Source organism: Lacerta agilis, chromosome 14 (genome assembly GCF_009819535.1).
Source record: "Lacerta agilis isolate rLacAgi1 chromosome 14, rLacAgi1.pri, whole genome shotgun sequence".
Taxonomy (NCBI): Eukaryota; Metazoa; Chordata; class Lepidosauria; order Squamata; family Lacertidae; genus Lacerta; species Lacerta agilis.
Window position 1 is genome coordinate 32,145,790 of NC_046325.1, and position 19,893 is coordinate 32,165,682.

Genomic DNA, 19,893 nt, shown 5'->3' on the forward strand with positions numbered 1-19,893 from the left:
GGGTTTTAAATCCAGTCACCCCGCCACTAAACACACCCACAGCCACACCCGGTGCTTCCCCAAGTGCCTGACTACATGGGCGCCGCTTCTTTTTATCCCGACGTTTCCCGGAACGCTCTAGGGCGTTCTATGGTGGAGCAAGGATACGCTCTAGGGAATGGAGGACGTGCAGTCTCTATGGTGAATGTCGGTTGAGAGAGAGATCTACGTCAGAGGGACAGGAAGAGGTTGTGGGAGGTGCGCTGGTGTGGTGGGTGGGAACCCGAGGGAAAAGGGGCAGGGAGCGAGGGGCGGGGCTGTACCTCGATCACAGGGAATTTCCCATGAGGGCTGGTTGGTTGTTGCCGCTGTTGCGCATGCGCGAGAGTCTGAGCTTCGATCCTCGAACACGCGCGAGGGAAAAAAAGTCGCGTGAAAACTCGGTTTTTGAGTACAAATGCGTATAAGGCTGAATGAGTGGCGCATTTGAGGCGGGGGCGGTGAAATAACGTTTATCAATCCAAATGAAGCGCTCTGTCCCTGAAAGGGAAAATTCTTCGGCCAGTTCCGGTGTGACGTGATGGCGTGACGTCTGGAAGAGGCCTTCTGTGGGGCGGGGCTTAGAGCTTTGTTGTTCCCCACCCCTTGAAAGCGGATTTTCCAATGTTTCTCCTAGATCCTAGAGTTTGGGAGGCCCGCATGAATTAATGAAAAATGGCCGATAAAGTGGGCTTTGCCTCCCGCTTTTGCTACAGTGCTTTGGATTAACCATGCCCAGTCCATCCGAAGTCTGTGCAAAAGAAGCTATACCACAAGGATGGGATTTATTCCCCTGGAGAGGACCTTGCGCTTTTAACAGCGTAATCTTATGCATGGATGTACAGTATTGAGTTCAACGGGGGCTTACCCGCAAGTAAATGTAGGTAGAACTGCAACCTAAAAGCCTCGTGCCCGGCTGAAATTCAACAGATGGCAATTCAGTGATGAAAACATTTGCCTGCTGAATTTCTGCCCAGCACCTCAGTGGTAAAGGGTTACGAGCTAAATATCCCTTGTATTGCAGTTCTTTCTTTATCGCAATTTCCAGCCCCCCTCCCCCAATTAAAGACTGAAAGTTGTCAGCGATAAGACAGTCTCTGCTTACAATCTAAAAGCGGGGGGGGGGGGGAGCAAAGTCGAGCACTATCTCTTAGTTACTTTGCGAGAGAGCAGCTGTACTGTAATGGAAAGATTTCAAGGGGGAGCAGCATGGTCTGTGAGCATAACAGATGGGGGGAAATCCCATCTCTCACCCTCTCATGCAGCCTCGTGGAATGGCTGCTGTAGTAATCAACAGCCGAGAGAGGAGATTGATGGAGATTTGAAAACATCCCACCCTTGAACACCATCACCCCCGGAGTAGAAAGCAAGCAGCGCGTGTTGGACGAGGGCAGGGCTCCGGTGCGTCTGAAAAGCTATACGAGAGACAGAAATCCAGCGACAACAGCCCTCACCATGGAGGCCCATGAGGCTGTACCTGTTGAATTGCTGCCTGCTGTGCAGCTCTTGAAGCCCTGGAGATTTCTGAAATATGTAACCGCCCTGAGATCTGCGGGTATAGGGGCGACATACAAATTGTAATAATAAATAGATATAGATAGATAGATAGAAAATAGACACCTAAGACTTTAAATCCAAAAGGCGGCATCGAATCGTTCCTTATTCGAGTTTTCGAATGTCATGCATAGGGAAGATTCTCATCGGCGCCGGAAGTGGGGGCTTTTCGATATGCTACGTCTTTGGTTTACGGGTGTTTCTGTTTCCCGTCGGGGCGCTCTGGGACTCCCGCACTCTGTGGCCGCCGTGCGGCGCCGTCGACGGTGGGCGGCGCTTGGAGGTCCGCTCTGCCCGCCCCTGTCGTTGGCGTCGGAGGTCCCGGAAGCGTAGCCGGGGCTGTTGGCGATGATGGCGGAGAGTCCGGCTGCCGAGGAGGCGGCTGCGGCCGCGGTGTTGGCGGCGCCGCCGGCGAGCGCAGGGCCAGGAGCTGGAGCGGGCGGCGGCGGGCCCGGGGTGTTCCTGCCGGCCGAGCTCTGGGCGGTGGCGGGGCTCGGGTCGGCCGGGGCCGCATCCGGAGCGGGTACGGGAGTCGGGTCTGGCGGGGCCTCGGTCCCCGGGATCCCCAGCTCGGCCGCTGCGGCCGCCGCGGCCGGGGTGCTCCTCTCGCACTCGGCCTTCTGGGACCCCACCACCAGCGGCGACTGGGACGGCGAGAGGCCGAGCCCTGCTTGCCTGCTCCGCATCAAACGGTGAGGGACTTTCCGCTCCCCGGACGAGGGAGGAGGCAAATGCCGGAACCTCCCGCTTTCCAGATTTCTGGCCCGGAAGGTGTGGGTGGTTTAGGAAGGGGCCAAGGGGGTAGTGTTCCTGAGCGTGTGCAGAGTGCGTAGTACGCGCGTTGATCCTCCGGGCATCTCATCCTGCCCGTGCATACTTCTGAGAGCGGAATGGGGCAGGGAGAGTTTTCTTTCTCCATCAACTCGCCCAGAAAAGATTAATTGCTCTACTTTCTTGGCAGCGATTCAGCGTCTGCAAGGAATTCCCCATAAGCGAGGGTGGGGGACCGGAGGCCCTCTGGATGTTTTAACTTCTATCGGCCCCAGCCAGCATGGCCGGTGGTTAGAGGTGATAGGAGTTGTAGTCCAACAACGGGGGGGGGGTGTATGGTGGGACAACTGGTGCGACGTGTCCGGTATGCAGGTGCAGTAGTGGAGGGGAGTTGCGCCTGTTGCATTTCCATATGCCTTGTAGCTCTTAAAGGGAGTGGTGTTGTGCATCGGTTAAGCAAGAGCTTGGGGGTATAAACTCCCGATTACAACAGCCTAGGTAGATTTAGGATCAACAGTGGCTTTCACAGCCCTGAAGATGATGTATAACCTTATGCTCCAGCATCCCTGTAAGGAGGATATCCTAGATTGTTTCCTCCCCAAACTCAACTTCCTTGTTCTGTTATCAGATTACAATCTGCATATAACATATTTAGAACCTCATTTTAAATATATGCCATGCTAGTGTGTAGCATCCAAGGATGAGACAACTCATTTTTAGAAACTTCTTTGGAATTAGAATTATTTGGAATTGTTGCTTAAGAGCCCAAACTTTTGGCTTTGGTTTTCTCCTTTCCTGAAATTGGCTTGCTTGGTTTACATGTGATGGAAAGGTGTGAAGTTTTATTTAGGCTGACTTCTTTCTAGCATCTACAGCTCCTTCTCCCAGTGCAGAGATCAGCCTCTCTCCTGCTGCTAACCATATAAATTTGGGGAATGAGAGACGTCCCAGTATCTCCCATTGTGCTGCACAATTAACAGTGCATTGCAGTACATACTCATTTTATTTAGGACTTGGTCACAAGTTTAGGTTTGCATTCATAATCAACAATATGATAAAAAATACTGGTTTTGTAGTCATAATCAATAACATGATTAAAAATGTTCCTTTAGCCCACAGTGCTGTAAAGGCTTTCCCTAGGCCTAGGGTTAAAGGCAATGGGACAGTTGAAACATATAAAAATTGTGCAAGGAAAAAATGCGGTAGCCCTGCTAAATCAGATCAGAGGTCTCTTCAGGGTTCTGTTTCAATAGCATTCTCCCCCTCGTAAGCCCCAGCAGCTAGTATTTTGAGCTGTGCTGCTACTGGAGGTATTGCAGCCATCATAACTAGGAGCCATTAATACCCTTGTCAGCCATGAATTTGTCTTATCCTCTTTTTCCTCTTTTAAAGCACTCCAAATTGGTGACCACTCAACAACTTCAATCCTTAAAAAACGCTCAACAACTTTGGACCTCACGCGTGTTCACTTCATCCAATCCGTCCCTCTTTGAAAAACGTTTGCGCATCCTCGTTAAACTAACAAGTCCCAAATATTGTAATTCCTTGATTATTTGAGTTGCCCTTTCCTTTACCTTTCCCAACTCTCTTTTTGAGGGGTGTTAAGCAGAACTGTACCCAGCCAAATACAATTGTTGTACCCTAGGTTTGTCAAAATGCCTGATGCAGGCAGTTTTATTTTGGATCCCTTTCCTAGCGAATTGTGATATGGAATTTGCCTTTTTCACAGCTGCTGCACATGCTAAGTAATTCCCACTATGCACCCATGGACAGTAAGCTCTTTGGCAAAGGCTGCTATTAGCAGCACAAAAATACGTCCGTAGAAGCAGCAATTAATTTCCTGAATGCTTTCCACCTTTGTGTTTCCTGTTTCTTGCAACAGCCCTGAGAGGTAGGCGGTTGCCATTCCCATATAGCTGCTGTGGAATTGCTGTTATGGCCCAAGGACATAAACTGTGTCCTTGGCAGGCGTGGAATTTGAATGCAGGCCTTGAAATTAACTTCTCTGTGACCTGGGTTACATTTGTTCAGTACTTAGTGTGCTGTTAATTAATGCTTTAACATGTTGTTATGAGAGGTTGTTCCATCTGCCCAGAAGATCCCTTCTGGGTATAGAGGAGAATGAGAAGGCCAGAATACGGTGGCACTAGCAATAAGAATTCTTTTAGCGTCCCCTCGGCTAACGCTCTTGGATAACGTGAGGAACTGCAAGGGGAAGGGAAGTCCTCCATTGCAGTCAACAATATCTCCTTTGCGCAAACAAGACTCTGTGTTGAATCGTTGCCATCTCCAGTCAGCACAACTAGGTGAGGCCTGCCTAGCAGATTCTGGAGATCTAGATCTTGGGTACACTATCAAGCAAGTGTTGCTCGGCAGATGTTTCGGGTGCCCTGATACAAGGAGGCTTCCCAGGCTTGCTTTAAAGCCGGGAAATAACTGCGGGTGGAGGGAGGGACAGTTTGGGTTTGTTCCTAGAGCTGAACGCAACCACTTCAGGAGTAGTTACGCCAGTTCCACGTTTAATCCCAGAAACAAAAGCCTTATTGTCGGTGGCAAACTAAAACGAAAGTGAACTTGTAGCAGCCTCGTTTCCCAGAAGTGTGTTAGGACGCCTCCCTTCTTTTTCCTCCACGGATTGTGCTGTTTGTTGTGTGCCAAAACAGGTGTTTGTGTTATGGGCTGAGGGCTGCAGTTGTTAATCATGTGCTGTTGGCACAATTTATATGTACAGCAGGAGATGCCAGTTCACCCTGCCTGCCCTTTAACAACTGTCTATTGTTCAGTGAGAAGAATGAAGTGTGTCTCCCCCCCCCCCCGCCACCGCCCAGCTAACTTTGAGTCCACAACCTCTGACTTTTTATGTAGGTGCGTTCTTGTTAAGCAGTGTTCAAACCAAGAACATTTTCTGTTGTGAGTGTACAGCAGGGGTCAGCAGCCTTTTTCAGTCGTGGGCCAGTCCATCGTCCCTCAGACCATGTGGTGGGCCGGAGTATATTTTGGGGAAAAAAATAAGAACGAATTCCAATGCCCCACAAATAACCCAGAGATGCATTTGAAATAAAAGCACACATTCTACTCATGGAAAAACACGGGCAGGATTGAGAAGGAGATTGGGCCACATCCGGCCCATGGGCCTTAGTTTGCCTACCCCTGGTGTACAGTCACGGGGGAAAAGAAAGTGTATCCTCTTTGAATTCTGTGTTTTTACATATGAAGACATAATAATCATCTGTTTCTTTAGCAGGTCTTAAAATTAGGTAAATACAACCTCAGATGAACAGCGGCACATGGCATATTACACTATGTCATGATTTATTTAACAGACATAAAGCCAAAATGCAAAAGCCATGTGTGAAAAACTAAATTTACCTTATGATTCAATAGCTTGTAGAACCACCTTTAGTGGCAATAATGTGAAGCAATTGCTTCCTGTAGGACTTTATCTGTCTCTCACATTGTTGGGGAGAAATTTTGGCCCATTCATTTGTTGGCATTTGTTTATGCACAGCTCTCTTAACGTCCCGCACAGCATTTCAATCGGGTTGAGGTCTGGATTTGAACTGCGCTATTGCAACACATTGATTCTGATCTTTTTCAGCTATTCTGTTGTAGATTTGCTGGTGTGCTTGGGATCCTTGTCCTGTTGCATGACCCAGTTTCATCCAAGCTTCAGCTGTTGGGCAGATGGCAACACATTTGACTGTAGAATATTTTAGTGTACAGAGGAGTTTTCTGTCGACTCAGTGACTGCAAGATTCCCAGGTCTTGTGGCTGCAAAACAAGCCCAAATCATCACCCCTCCACCACCGTGCTTGACAGTTGATAATGAGGTGCTTCTGCTGATATGCTGTGTTTGGTTTTTGCCAAGTGTGTGGCACTGTGCATTATGGCCAAACATCTCCACTTTGGTCTCATCTGTCCAAAGGACATTGTTCCAGAAGTCTTGTCGTTTGTTCAGATGCAACTTTGCAAACCAAAGCCATGCTACCATGTTCTTTTTTAGAGAGACGAGGCTTTCTCCTGGCAACCCTTCCAAACAAACCATACTTGTTCAGTCTTTTTCTAATTGTACTGTATTGAACATTAACATTTAACATGCTAACTGAAGTCTGTTGGGCCTGAGATGTAACTCTTGGGTTTTTTGTGATTTCTCTAAGCCTTGCACAGTCTCACCTAGGCGTGAATTTGCTGGGATGTCCACTCCTGAGAAGATTGGCAACTGTCTCGAATGTTTTCCACCAGGGTGGATAAAAATCAATGATTTTTTTAAAAAAACAAAAAAAAGGATTTTAAAAAATTTAAATTGGATTTTTTAATTTAAATTGGATTTTTTTGATTTAAATTGGATTTTTTTAAATAAAATGATTTTTGGGGAAAATATATTACCATCCAAAGATTATTCAATCATGAAATAAAGATTAGTTTTTTAATTATGTAGAATAAGGCTGTATATGTTTAATTTTTTGGTAAATAAATTCCATTAATCCATTCACAATGTCATTTATGCTCTTCCAGAGGTTTTTGTAAGATTATTGGGCAGTTTCTCTGCCTACAAGATATTATCACAGATGCTTGGTTTACTTTTGCAGTTCTCAAAACTGAATTTGACTCAGCAGAGATCACATGCCTCTTCTTCACAGCAAAAATGTTATAACATGAACAGAGTTGAGAAAAAGACCTTAATCCTATTGTTCTACAAACCTATGAATACTGAATCAACCCCTTCAGTGTTAAGTTTCAAGAAGTTCAGTGAACAGAATAGAAACAATATTTTTCTGATTGTTTGGATTGGAATGGATCTAATAAATCTATTTAAATTGTTATTATTAAGGTAATGATTATTTTTCTCCATCCTAAGTACAACAGAAAAGTTGTCCAAATATAAATGATTAACCTATTAAACTGGGGATTAAAAAAAACTAATATTAAAAGTTGTTATTCTAAAAATCTTCATCTACTTGCATATTAAAGTTATACCAGCAAGAATTAGTCTTTATGTAGAAAACTGTGATTGAAATCAAGCCTTACTGACTAGTGATTTAAATCAAATCCACCCTGCTTTCCACTTTTGAATAATCTTTCCAACTGTAGAATGATGGACTTAAAATTGGTTGGAAATGGGCAGCAGCACTTGCTTCTCTAAGAGCATTGTGTCATCTTTCCTCCTTGGCATTGTGTTAAAACAGACCTGAATGCTCCAGGCCAGCAAACTGCTAAAATTTTGTCTTTTATAAAGGTGGGCACACTTGCTGATGATCAATTAAGCAAGGACATTTGATTAGTGCCCCCGTCTGCTACTTAGCCTCTTAATTCCTATGGAAGCTGTAATGGTATACAGTGGTACCTTGGTTTAAGAACAACCCGGTTTATGAACTATTCGGTTTACAAACTCTGCAAAAACGGAAGTAGTGTCCCGGTTTGCAAACTTTACCTCGGTCTAAACAGAATCCGAACGGTGGAAGGGCACTGGTAGCGGGAGGCCTCATTAGGGAAAGTGCGCCTTGGTTTAAGAACGGTTTCGGTTTAAGAACGGACTTCTGGAACAGATTAAGTTCGTAAACCAAGGTACCACTGTACTTAGTTTTTCACACATGATTTCTCCATCTTAGCTTTATTTCTGTTAAATAAATCATGACACAGTGTAATATGACATGTGGTGTTGTTCATCTGAGTTTGCATTTACCTAATTTTAAGACCTGCTAAGGAACAAATGACTGCTATTTTGTCCTGATATGTAAAATCACATAATTCAAAGGGGGTGTACTTTCTTTTTCCCATGACAGAGTTTGAGGAAGCAGTTTCTTGTAGGCTGGAGTGGGTGATGAAAATGTGTCTCTTCTGATTGAATTGCCCCTCCCTCCCTCTTCTGGTGTCACAGCCTAAGCTGTGATATTCACAATGTTTCAAAATCCTGGGCTTTCCCTTTTCTCTTCCTTTCCTTTGATGGGCTGTATTGTGATATGTGCTCGATTTGGAGCTGCCCATAAAATGTGCCGTGCATTTGGAAGGTAATAAGTTGTGACATAGGAGGAAACAAATATGGATTAAAATGGGACAAAGGGGTGAAAGGGAGTCAGGAGGTCTATGAAAAGCACAACACAACTTTATGGAGAGTCCCTTATAGTTCAGATCTTTATATTTGTTTTCAGGAGTCTTTTAAGATTGACTACCTGCCTGAAGTCATGAGGACTAGAAACTTAGGTTCCCCCCCCCCTCTCTCTCTCTTTAAAAGCAGGGCTGTTCCTCAAGAATTCAGCAACAGGATTTGGGGATTGGGGTGCAAAGCTGGAAGCTCCAGCAGTGTTTCTCAAACACTGTTTGAGGTCCCCAGCTGTTGTTGGACTACAACTCCCATCATTCCTAGCTAGCAGGGCCAGTGATCAGGGATGATGGGAGTTGTAGTCCAACAACAGCAGGGGACCCAAGTTTGAGAAACGCTGCTCTAGACAAACACTTGACTGATTAATACATATTATTATTATTTTTGTTTCCCAGAGATATCATGTCTATCTACAAGGAACCCCCTCCTGGAATGTTTGTAGTGCCTGACCCCCATGATATGACCAAGGTAGGTGGTATCTGAATGCCTTCCTCTGTAGTGTGTCCTGCCTGAAGGGGTTTCCTGATGTTTTTAGGAGGGTTGGCATACTGAAGTTACTATGGCTTGAAATTTCATTTATGGCAGCAGCCTGTGGGAAAGGGTAGCAGAGCGATTGCCACAGGAGAAATTAGCCAAAGTGAAGTTTGCTCAAAGCATCTTCATAATTAGGCAAATCTTTTCAATTCATGTTCTGTTCACCCTGAGAAATGTGTTAGAATGAAGGGTTTGGGTACCTTTTCAGAAGGGAGAAAGGAGCAATCTCCGGCTCTGTTTCTGAATTTTAAGTGGGTCTGCCCCTGAGTCACAATATTTCACTGCCATCCTCTTGGTATATCTCAGGGATCTGTTCTTTTTTTTTTTTTTAGTAGATCTCCCATGCCTGAAGTTTGACCACCTTGGGTTAAGGTAGCCATTTAGTTGAAGGTCAGATAAGGCCTCGTTCATACAGATGATGCTGTATACATCTTGGAACAGTTTTTTATCACTCCAGACCACAGGTGGGGAAATCATGTTTGAAAGCTCCCCCATGAAAAGAAAACCCATTTACGCCTGAGACTGGGCCTTGTGTTCCTTGTCTGCTGCTATGGCCAAGTGGGTAGGAAGCTGTTTTGTGGGTTCAAAGCCCAGGAGTTGTCTCTGTTGTTGCCCTTGTCGTGACTGGGGTTCTTTTGGGGGGGGGGCGCGTCCATGCAAAAGGTAAGTAGGAACATTTCTCCCCCTTCCTCCTGATGGTGCTCAGACTCATCCTCCTCACCCCTTGCTCTGAAAAGAACCACTGGGCGCTGCTGCTGTTGAACGGGTGCCTGTCCTTGTTGGGCAAAACCACAAAACCAGTTGCTTTAGCAGTCCTCCACCTGCAGCGTGAAGAAGTGGCGTGCTCCAGAAATAATTTGGGCCTCCTCAACTGCTACATGTGTGAACTAAGCTTGATACTTGAACCCAGGATTCTTGAACCTCAGAGGGCAGTGAGTTTTCCCTAATGCTTTGTAGAGAATCTCTCTTCTCTTCCCCCCTCCCCCCCAACTCTCTTAGCGGCCGGCTTGCGTCCCGCGCAGGCTCTGCCGACGTTGCACCCAGTTGGAAGTTTTTGCGCGAGCTGGGCTTTTCTCTTGCAGATTCATGCGTTGATCACAGGCCCCTTTGACACGCCTTACGAAGGGGGTTTCTTCTTGTTCCTGTTTCGCTGTCCTCCAGATTATCCCATCCATCCGCCGCGGGTCAAACTGATGACAACAGGGAATAACACAGTGAGGTTTAACCCTAACTTCTACCGCAATGGGAAGGTCTGCCTCAGTATTCTAGGGTAAGGAGCCGAGCAGCCTGAGCTGCTTCGGGGAGGTCCACACTTCTGCATGCAATTATCATGTCGATGAAACGTGTGTGTGTATTTCTGTTTCTGTTCAGAGCCAGGTAGGTTGATGATTATCATCTTGCAGGAACCAGAGGGGCAGGCTTTTTCACTGGTAGCACCCGTGTGGTGGAACGCTCCCCTTGCTACAATATGAGAGGCCCCAAAGGTATTGCCACTCTGCCAGCTTTTGAAGTCACACCTGTTTAGACAAGTATTTCCCTGCTCTTCCTAACTTGGATCTCCTGATTTTATTTTTTTAAACTGTTACGCTGTTTGAAATGGGCTTCCTTATTCATATATCTTTTCATTATGGATGTTTCAATGCGGTTGTTCTGCTATGAGTAGTTCGTATTTTTACAGTTAGCTTCATTCTTCTTGTTTTGCTGTTGTCTTTTATTATTTTTTTGTGAACCACACTGGTATTTCTTCTTGAAATGTGAGGCTTAGAATTATTAAATTCCTATCATCATCGCCAAGGCAGGGCACCACTGGGACACGTGCTTGTCCAGGCAGAGGGCCTTCTCGGTAGTGGCACCCGCCCTGTGGAACGCCCTCCCACCAGATGTCAAGGAAATAAACAACTATCTGACTTTTAGAAGATATCTGAAGGCAGCCCTGTTTAGGGAAGTTTTTAATGTTTGATCTTTTATTGTGTTTTTAATATCCTGTTGGAAGCCACCCAGAGTGGCTGGGGAAGTAATAAATTATTATTATTATTATTATTATTATTATTATTATTATTATTATTATGTAATAAATTACTACTACTACTACTACTACTACTACCCACAGCATGGCTCTGTCTAGGTACTAGAAGGGCACAAGAGAACCATGAGGTGAGGCCAACTGCAGGTTGGATCTATCCCACAAGCTGCCTCTGGCTGTCTTCAGATGGCATAGAGCAGGGGTCAGCAACCTTTTCCAGCCATGGGCCAGTCCACCGTCCCTCAGACCATGTGGTGGGCCAAACTATATTTTATTTTGGGGGGGGGGGGGAATGAAAGAATTCCTATGCCCCACAAATAACCCAGAGATGCATTTTAAATAAAAGCACACATTCTACTCATGTAAAAAAACCAGGCAGCCCCCACAAATAACCCAGAAATGCATTTTAAATAAAAGGACACATTCTACTCATGTAAAAACACGCTGATTCCTGGACCGTCCGCAGGCCGGATTGAGAAGGCGATTGGGCCACATCCGGCCCACGGGCCTTAGGTTGCCTACCCCTGGCACAGAGCATTTGAGCATCTCTGAACATTGCAAGGAGCCTCTGCCATCAGCCAGATGCGCGAGGAGGTCATGGATGTGGTTGACAGTGCTTCCTGTAATATCCAGAGCTGCTCTTCATTTGGCTCAGCTATCGGCAGTATTTAGTTTTCCTTTTTTATTTGCGTGGTTTTGGGGTGGGGGGGGGGTAGAGACTGGTTTCAGATGGCATTACATTTTCAGAAACCACAAAGCATTCTCTTGAAAGTTTGGGGCGCTGCTTTTTCCTGCTGATCCTGTGTGGTCTTCATTTCCAGCCCTCAATCGAGAGCTCTTCAAACCAGAGTAAGACAGGAAGCGGCCATAGTTGCAGATTTTATACTCTGCTCAGTCGCTTGTGTCCTTCTACCTATTTCTGTTCACAACGGCAGGAGGTTGAAAGGTCCCTTACTTGTGTCATGCATCGTGGGGGCAGAATAATAAATTTTCAGAGTAGTTTTTTTACAGTTATATAAAAAATTACTGATTTGGTTATACTATTAGAAATACATAGATAATTATGGAATTATTGTGAGGTTTAATAAGTTAACTGTTTATATTTGGACAACTTTTCTGCCGTACTTTATTGGAAGGAGAAAAATAATAATTTCCTTAATAACAATTTTAGCAATTTATTTAACTAAAACAATAACATTATAGCTTATGTATCCATGTTTGTTAACTAACCATGTGGTTAAACCAATTTTTTTTATTAAAAAAAACTTAGACTGAGTTTTAGCGCACATGAAAAACCTAAACAAATCCTTATTTCCTGATGAATAGCCTTTGAACTATAATGTAATTTAAATAGAAAACTATCTTTAGAAAGATTTTTCCTCCAAAAGCATTTTATTTTAAAAATCTGATTTAAATTTTAAAAAAAATTCAATTTAAATAAAAAAAATCTGGTTTAAATTAAAAAAATCCTGTTTAAATTTTAAAAATCTGATTTAAAAAATTTATTTTTTAAAAAAACCCATTGATTTTTATCCACCCTGCAGTTAAGGCATTCTTTGTAGGTTCACTAATGCTCAGGCATGGCCTTGGGTGTTTTAAACCACATTTACTTACTACACTTTTTCTGTTAGCCACAAGTGCTTTTTAGCATATATATGGATTTGGAAAATAATAATAATAATAATAATAATAATAATAATAATAATAATAATAATAATAATAAAATTTATTTGTACCCCGTCCATCTCTGGGCAGCTTCCAACAGGGATTAAAATACATGAAAATAGGGTCTAATTGGATTTGGGGACCCAAGCAAGCACCATTTACATGTTATGTGGGAAAAATCAGGAAGACCCTCTTGCCGACCAGCACCCTGAGAAAGGTTGCAACAGCAAGGGGCAGGGACAGTGTGCTATGCAACTTCATTATGCTGTTTTGTGTTTCTAGATTTTTATTTCCTATTTTCATAGTTGAGCTTTTTGCCCTTTATCTCTGGACAGTGGGAATGCTCCAAATAAAATTCCTCAGATATTTCACACAACTTCTAGGAACTGAGGTGTGTAGACACAGTGTGTAGCTGGTGCTCTGAAAGAAGACGACGATGCCAAGGAACAATGGAATTTCTGACTTGTTTATCACGGATGTTTGCACGCATTTGCTTGGTTCCCATGATTTATTCTGTTTCTCCTAATTATGGAGACTTGCCAAGGAGATGTGTGGGGTATTGACGCCTTGAGCCCTGGCCACTGGGAATCCTGCCCCCGTGTCCCCCTTGCTCCCCTAATCAGCCAGCTCCCAAGGTTTCAGAATTCCAGTACATTAGATAAGAACTAGACATTTAAACAAAAAAGGAACATGGTACTTAGGAAGCTAAATTCTCCCCTCACTGCCAGACTTTGTGTGCAACTCTTGTGTAAGACTGAATGCAAACAGCCTTCTATTCAGATTGTATGCTGGAAAGATGCATAGAAGTTTAGAATGGTTTTATCACAAAACAGTAATTATCCATCTTCATAACGTGTGTGTGTACACAAACATTTTCACAACTACCTTCAAAACAAATACAGTCGAAGCTCCATTGACGTAACTCCCTGGTTACATAAACTTTGGGATGTGTGCGCGGCAAACCCAAAAGTATTTTACTGGGTTTTGCCCCCGCGCGCATGTGCAGAAGCAGTCCTCAGGTTGCGGAAACCTCGGGATTCGACCGGACCTCCGGAACAGATCCCGTCCGCAACTGGAGGTAACCAGGGAGTACATTGTTTCGTAAAATGACTTCCTACCCTCGCCTCCACAGTGTTTATACTCAAACTTTTTTTTCCCTACTGCATTACATCTTTTTATCTATTACAAAAAAATTTCTCGTGTTACAATTATTTTGCTGTTTTTCCGCTGCTGCTTTTATCTCAAATCCTGCCTGCAATTTCATTTATAACTATACAATTTATCTGCTACGTGTGTCACACTTTTGGGCTTTTCTATCTTTGCTTGTTTAGTGTTTCTTGCCATTATGTCTTTAAAAAAAAATTCACCACCCTGAGGCCTGGAAACTGTTCTTTTTTTACTACCTACCTACCTACACACACATACACACAGACAGACAGACAAATCGAAGTACATTGAAAGCCACACATCATTCACTTCACTTTACAGAATTGTGTTTGTTTGGCTGTGTGAAAATAAACTCCTGTTTCTTGCTGTCTGGCAGTACGTGGACTGGTCCAGCCTGGAGTCCTGCACAGAGCATTTCCTCGGTCCTTATATCTATACAGTCCCTGATGACTGAGAACCCTTATCACAACGAGCCTGGCTTTGAGCAGGTAAGTAGCCTGAATCGTGGATTAGTGCCCACTTTACGGAGCTCTTTGTTACAGGGACAGGGAAGTGGTTATCCTGTAACAAACTGCTCTCTTAGAAATGGGAATGTTGGCAGAGCAATAAGACCCGTTGAGGTTTGATCTCCAACCCATACATCCTTATAAGAAGACATTCCCAATTCAGAGGTTCAGCATGTTGCTGCGGGTGGGCCTGCTTACCTGTTGTGTTAAAACAGCTGACTGCATTGGGACAGAGTGGAAAGGAAGAATGCCTGGAGCAGCCCTGGATAATTCCATATGCTGCAGTCTGTATACACGTATTCGCAGCTTGTCTGCAGTACAAGACCATGCATGGAACCTCCCTGGGATCTTTCATGGAACATAGCTCTGGTTTGAAATAGGATTGTCAATCCACTTTTATCAGCGACTGGCCAGTATTTCCAATGGGTAATATCAGCAATACTAATTGGAGGCATTCTCAGTCTCTCTCTTCTCTCCCCCACCCCCACTCTTGAGAAGACCAAAGTTGTGGGCCGTGTGTCTTGAACTTCGTAAAAGCTGAATTTTGTTTTTGGCCACCAATCTCTTGCAGGAAAGACATCCGGGAGACAGTAAAAATTACAACGAGTGTATTCGGCATGAGACTATCAGGGTTGCTGTGTGTGACATGCTAGAAGGGAAATGCCCTTGTCCAGAGCCTTTACGGTATGTTTGGGAGTCTCAATTCATGGGTTTCAGGCTTTTAGGATGGAGAGGGAGAGAGGGCAGTACCCCTTAGTCAGCCTTTCCCCCCCACACTTAGAAAAACTGTTTGCCAGCGTGAAACCCATGACTCAGCAATCAAGCACCATCATTCATTCATTCCTGCAGCTGCATGATCATTGTCCGCATTCTATTCCAGATTACCAATATGTGTCTTGTTAATTCAGACCTTTTGCTGAGGATATTTATGCAAGCAGTGCAAATTGCAGTACTGTCGTACCTGGGTTCTCGAACAGAATCTGTTCCGGAAGTCCATTCGACTTTCGAAAACCAAGGTGCAGCTTCTGATTGGCTGCAGGAGCTTCCTGCACTCAATCGGAAGCTGCGGATGCTGCGTCTGGCGTTCAGGTTCCAAAGAACCTTTGCAAACTGGAACACCCACTTCCGGGTTTGCGGCGTTCGGGAGCCAAAACATTCGAGTCACAAGGTGTTTGACAACCAAGGTACAACTGTATTCATGGCTTCATAGAATCTCTCCCTGCTGTCCGCCACTTAAGGTTGTTGTTTTTTTTTATAATATTTTGGTCAGCAGGTCATGCATGAGGGAGGGAACCAAAGTGCATTGCGCTGTGGGGAAAAACGTGCACATGACAAACTAATTTTCAGAAGCACAAACTATGGCAGTAGCCCTTTTGTTATAAACCACCTGTCACATCCTTGCTCTGCAGCCTTACGGTTCGTTTTGCTTGCTAGGGGTGTCATGGAAAAGTCCTTCATGGAGTATTATGATTTCTACGAGGGGGTATGCAAAGAGCGGCTTCACCTCCAAGGACAGACGATGCAGGTAAGGATCAGATAATGTCTATGACTGGCCACTCCTGAGGGCAGCCTCTGTTTTTTTAAAAAATAAATAAATAAACAAACAAACAATTTGGATTGTCACATTTCCTTCCCCTCTTGAGAAGTTGGCTTGTTTGCTCAGCTGAGGGTTTTTCCAAAGGGCAAATTGAAAACCTGAGGTATGGGGGACAAATTAGGGGAAATGACCAATTGCTGGCATTTCTGAAGCACCAGGAACTAGCTGGAAGTATATTGTGGGACGCGGGTAGCGCTGGGGTCTAAACCACTGAGCCGCTTGGTTCGAGCTCCCATTGCTCTGTCCCAGCTCCTGCCAACCTAGCAGTTCGAAAGCACGCTAGTGCAAGTAGATAAATAGGCGTCGCTGCGGCAGGAAGGTAAACGGCGTTTCCATGCGCTCTGGTTTCCATCACGGTGTCCCGTTGCGCCAGGAGCGGTTTAGTCATGCTGGCCACATGACCTGGAAAGCTGTCTGTGGACAAACGCCGGCTCCCTCGGCCTGAAAGGCGAGATGAGCGCCACAACCCCATAGTCGCCTTTGACTGGATTTAACCGCCCGGGGTTCCTTTACCTTTTACATATTAACGTGAGCAGGATGTTGGAACGAGGGGATGAGAGGTAGGAGACTTGACTAGATCCTGGCTATTGGAAAAAGAGCATCCAGCAAAGGGGTGGGGTTGAAAGATGCTACATTCTCTAATCTGGGAAGTGAGCTTCTGTGGCTGCTAGCCCTGATGGCTGTGCTCTGCTTCCACAGTCAGGCATAGATGCTTCTGAATGCTAGTTCCTGGAAACTACAGGAGGGGAGAGGGCTCTTGTGCCCGGGTCCTGCTTGCAAATTTCTCACAGGCATCTGGTTGGCTACTGTGAGAACAGGATGCTGGACTAGATGGGCCTTTGGCCTAATTCAGCAGGTTCCTCTTGGGTTCTTAGGTTATAAATAGATTTCAATATAATAGAAAGCTATTTTCCCTTAACAGAACTTCATTTTTCTCAACTGAAGCACATGTTGCAATCTGATTTGCTAGACTTGGGTTTCCAGTCTGATCCAGCAGTAGTTCCCCTGTTCCTCTTGTGGCTTCGGGGTTGTTAAAAAATACTCGCTGCTTAGAATAATATTGATCTTGTCAAGTGTCTATGACTTGAACTGGTTACAGAAGGCCTTGGTCACCTTGTTTCCAGTCCATGTGCAAAGAAACCCTGGCAGATCTTGCTGCAAGTTGTTTTCATCCTGATCAGACAGTTTAACGAACTTAAGAAAATGTTTAAATGCTCTTTCCCTAAAAAGCCTGAATCATTTCTGCTAGGAATTAAGGGCAACAAAATTCCAAAAAAGCTCAGGGGAGTCTTTAAGTATGCTACAGTTGCTGCCAGAATTTTAATCGCAAAAGGTTGGAAGGGAGAGGACACCCCATCCAAATTAGACTGGCAAAATAAATTGAGAGCACGCTGAATTAGCAAGACTATCGGCAAAGCTACGAGATGTTACAGATGGAAAAAAAATTCAGAGTGGGGCATACATATAGAATTTTTGTAAAAGAACATTGTCAAAATATTAATCCGTTGGCAGGTTTCGATTGACTTCTGGGTGCAAATAGGATAAGTTTACGAAATTTAAAGTAAGTTAAATAACGGGGGAAATAAAGATAAGTGCATAATCAAGGAATTTAATCTGGGAACATAATGGGAAGATCGGAGGTCATGTTAAACTTAATTACAATACGATGTACAAAACAAGTATCAATGAAGAAAAGAATAATTGTTTTTTATCTTGTCTTTAACATCTACTGATTATTTCTGTTATACAGTTTTCAACCAATAAAGCATTTTTAAAAAAGAGGTGTTTTCATCCCATCTCCTCTCCTCTCGCAGGATCCCTTCGGCGAGAAGCGAGGGCACTTTGACTACCAGTCCCTTCTGCTGCGTTTGCAAGGAATCCGCCTGAAAGTGCAGGAGAAACACCAGCAGGAGAACCCAGACATAGACTCAGAAAGCAGCTCCTCTGAGACAGAGACAGACACTCAAGGGAGCATTAAGGCTTAGGTGCCTCCCACCTGATCGCTTGGGAACCCAAGACGTAGAGGTGGGATCTTCTGACTCCAGGCACTGCGGAGGAACCCCGGAGAGACCCAAGAACCCGTCCGGTTCTAGAGCGGGGAGAACCTGGGCTGAGCAGCACCCCTTCATTGCCTCCTCCAGTGCTCTGGTACACGCTGTTTAAAACAAACGAGGATTTGATGCTAAGACTGAACCGGGCTTCTGACAAGCTGTCTTTTGAAAGTGGCTCTTTCTCCGCTGCAGACCCATGAGCAAAAATGGCATAAAGGCATTCTGGAAGAACCCGTGGCGGGTTTGTTTCTGTCCTCCCCATGATTCTAAAAGAGCAGGAGGTAGAGCTTGCCTCTTCGCCCTGCTGTCTGTTTCAATATGCCGCATACACCCTCAGCACCTCCCTCCCAGCGTTGCCCTCCCCCACCACACAACGGGATGGACTCCCAGCTCTACCAAGTCTGAAAAAGCACCTTTGGCCATTTAAATAACCAAGCCCTGTTTTCATATTCGCTCCGTTTCAGTTCCCCAGTTGGGTTGGTGTTGCCTGTCCTAGACAGACCAAAGAGGAGGAACTTTGGCCAGAACTGGGCTTTGCGGCGATTCAAAACGACGGCAACGGAAAAGCAGTTTCCAAAGCTTTACTCAACTCTAGAGCTCCTTTTAAAAAACCCCTCCCCAAATTTGGAATCCAGGCAGGAAAGAAGGACGAGACAAACTGGGAGAGATCCTAAATTGTTAACGCGTCAGCCTTGTGAGCAACCCAGCCAGCGGCCTTCAAAAGGTGAAGTTGAGCAGGTTTCACGGCCAGTGTTTTTTATTTTTTATTTTTTTGTGATCCTTGGAAGGAGTCATCATTCTGGCAGTTTATTTCCTGCAAGTGGCATATAATTTTTATTTGGAAGGTGCAGTATTAGAATTTAGGGAAGACGAGTGATTCTATGCAGCCATTGATTGTGTTTCAAGAGAGAGAGAGACAGCAAATATAAATTAACGCAGCACCAAGAGAGAGAAAAGCAATGCTAATCTTAAGCTTTGGCAGTGCAATAGCAGACTCAGACCTGCAGCTTTTGGGGGCATAGTTAGGAGTTCAGTGATGTAGAAGAGCATACAAACTAATGGAAGGACAGCAATAAGCATCAGTCCAAGTTGGACAAGTAGGCCAGGGCAGAAAGCCAGCTGTTGAGATCTGTCGAAGGACTAGCTCTCGTTTTTTTTGTCAGGAACCTCTATTGAAACAGAAGTAAATGGCAGATGTGTAAAAATCTGCCGTAGCTCCCTTCTCTCCAAATCACTTTGTCGTGCTATACACTTGAGAAGCACATGCCTTTTGAGGATCGAATTGTGGGATAATGTCTGGCCATCCTCCCAGCTGGCAGAGTATTTTATTTTATTTTTTACTTTTGAAAGTTCAAGCTGGTTTCTACGTAGAAAGGCTCGGAAGCCTTGTGAGCACCTTTCACTTGCTCCCCCCCTTCTTATTTTAGAGACCCTTTTAAGTCTTTTTTTTAAAAAAAAAAATTGTGGGGGGAGGGGACTGCTCCTGACCCTACAGATGCACATCCAGATCAAAAACTTGGCAGGGGGAGGTGAGCAGATGTTAACAGTGGCCAGGCCAGTAGGAAGCATTGCACTCAGTAGGTCCAATCCCAGCTGAAGGAATCATGCGGGGTAACCTTCCTAACTGGCCCCTGAAAGGAAGCTCGTATGATTATAGGCATGGTTTTATCTGCAAGCACACCACCAGTCTTGCAGCTACTGCTGCCTCTCCCGTGTAGAGTACGATGTGCTGCTGCTTAAAACTAAAATTAACCCCCCCCCATACCTGCTTTTTGGAGTGGAATGCCATTTTCTCTGTTTCTCTCCCACCCGCAAGGAGAAAAGAATCTCCCAAGGGTTACGAATAGCCGGTGGAATCAAAAGCTTTTTAATGCGAGTTTGCATTTAGATGCCTTGTAGAGGGGGCA

The 19,893-nt window shown here is 44.8% G+C and overlaps 1 protein-coding gene across 1 annotated transcript; it reads left to right on the forward strand.

The window, feature by feature from the left end:
* Positions 1 to 1,896: 1,896 nt before the first annotated feature.
* UBE2Z (ubiquitin conjugating enzyme E2 Z) lies at positions 1,897 to 18,217 on the forward strand. Its single transcript, XM_033169485.1, has 7 exons — positions 1,897 to 2,264; positions 8,839 to 8,911; positions 10,060 to 10,247; positions 14,209 to 14,320; positions 14,910 to 15,022; positions 15,773 to 15,863; positions 17,750 to 18,217. Exons 1-7 carry the CDS (start codon positions 1,921 to 1,923, stop codon positions 17,918 to 17,920), a joined length of 1,092 nt encoding a protein of 363 aa, XP_033025376.1. The 5' UTR covers positions 1,897 to 1,920; the 3' UTR covers positions 17,921 to 18,217.
* Positions 18,218 to 19,893: the final 1,676 nt, after the last annotated feature.

What these genes read in the sequence shown, in the direction of transcription:
- UBE2Z (XM_033169485.1), top strand. Translation starts at nt 1,921, where the DNA reads ATGATGGCGGAGAGTCCGGCTGCCGAGGAGGCGGCTGCGGCCGCGGTG. An exon ending in ACCCCCATGATATGACCAAG is followed by an intron (nt 8,912 to 10,059) that starts GTAGGTGGTATC and finishes TTTCTCTTGCAG; the next exon opens with ATTCATGCGTTGATCACAGG. An exon ending in CCTTGTCCAGAGCCTTTACG is followed by an intron (nt 15,023 to 15,772) that starts GTATGTTTGGGA and finishes TTTGCTTGCTAG; the next exon opens with GGGTGTCATGGAAAAGTCCT.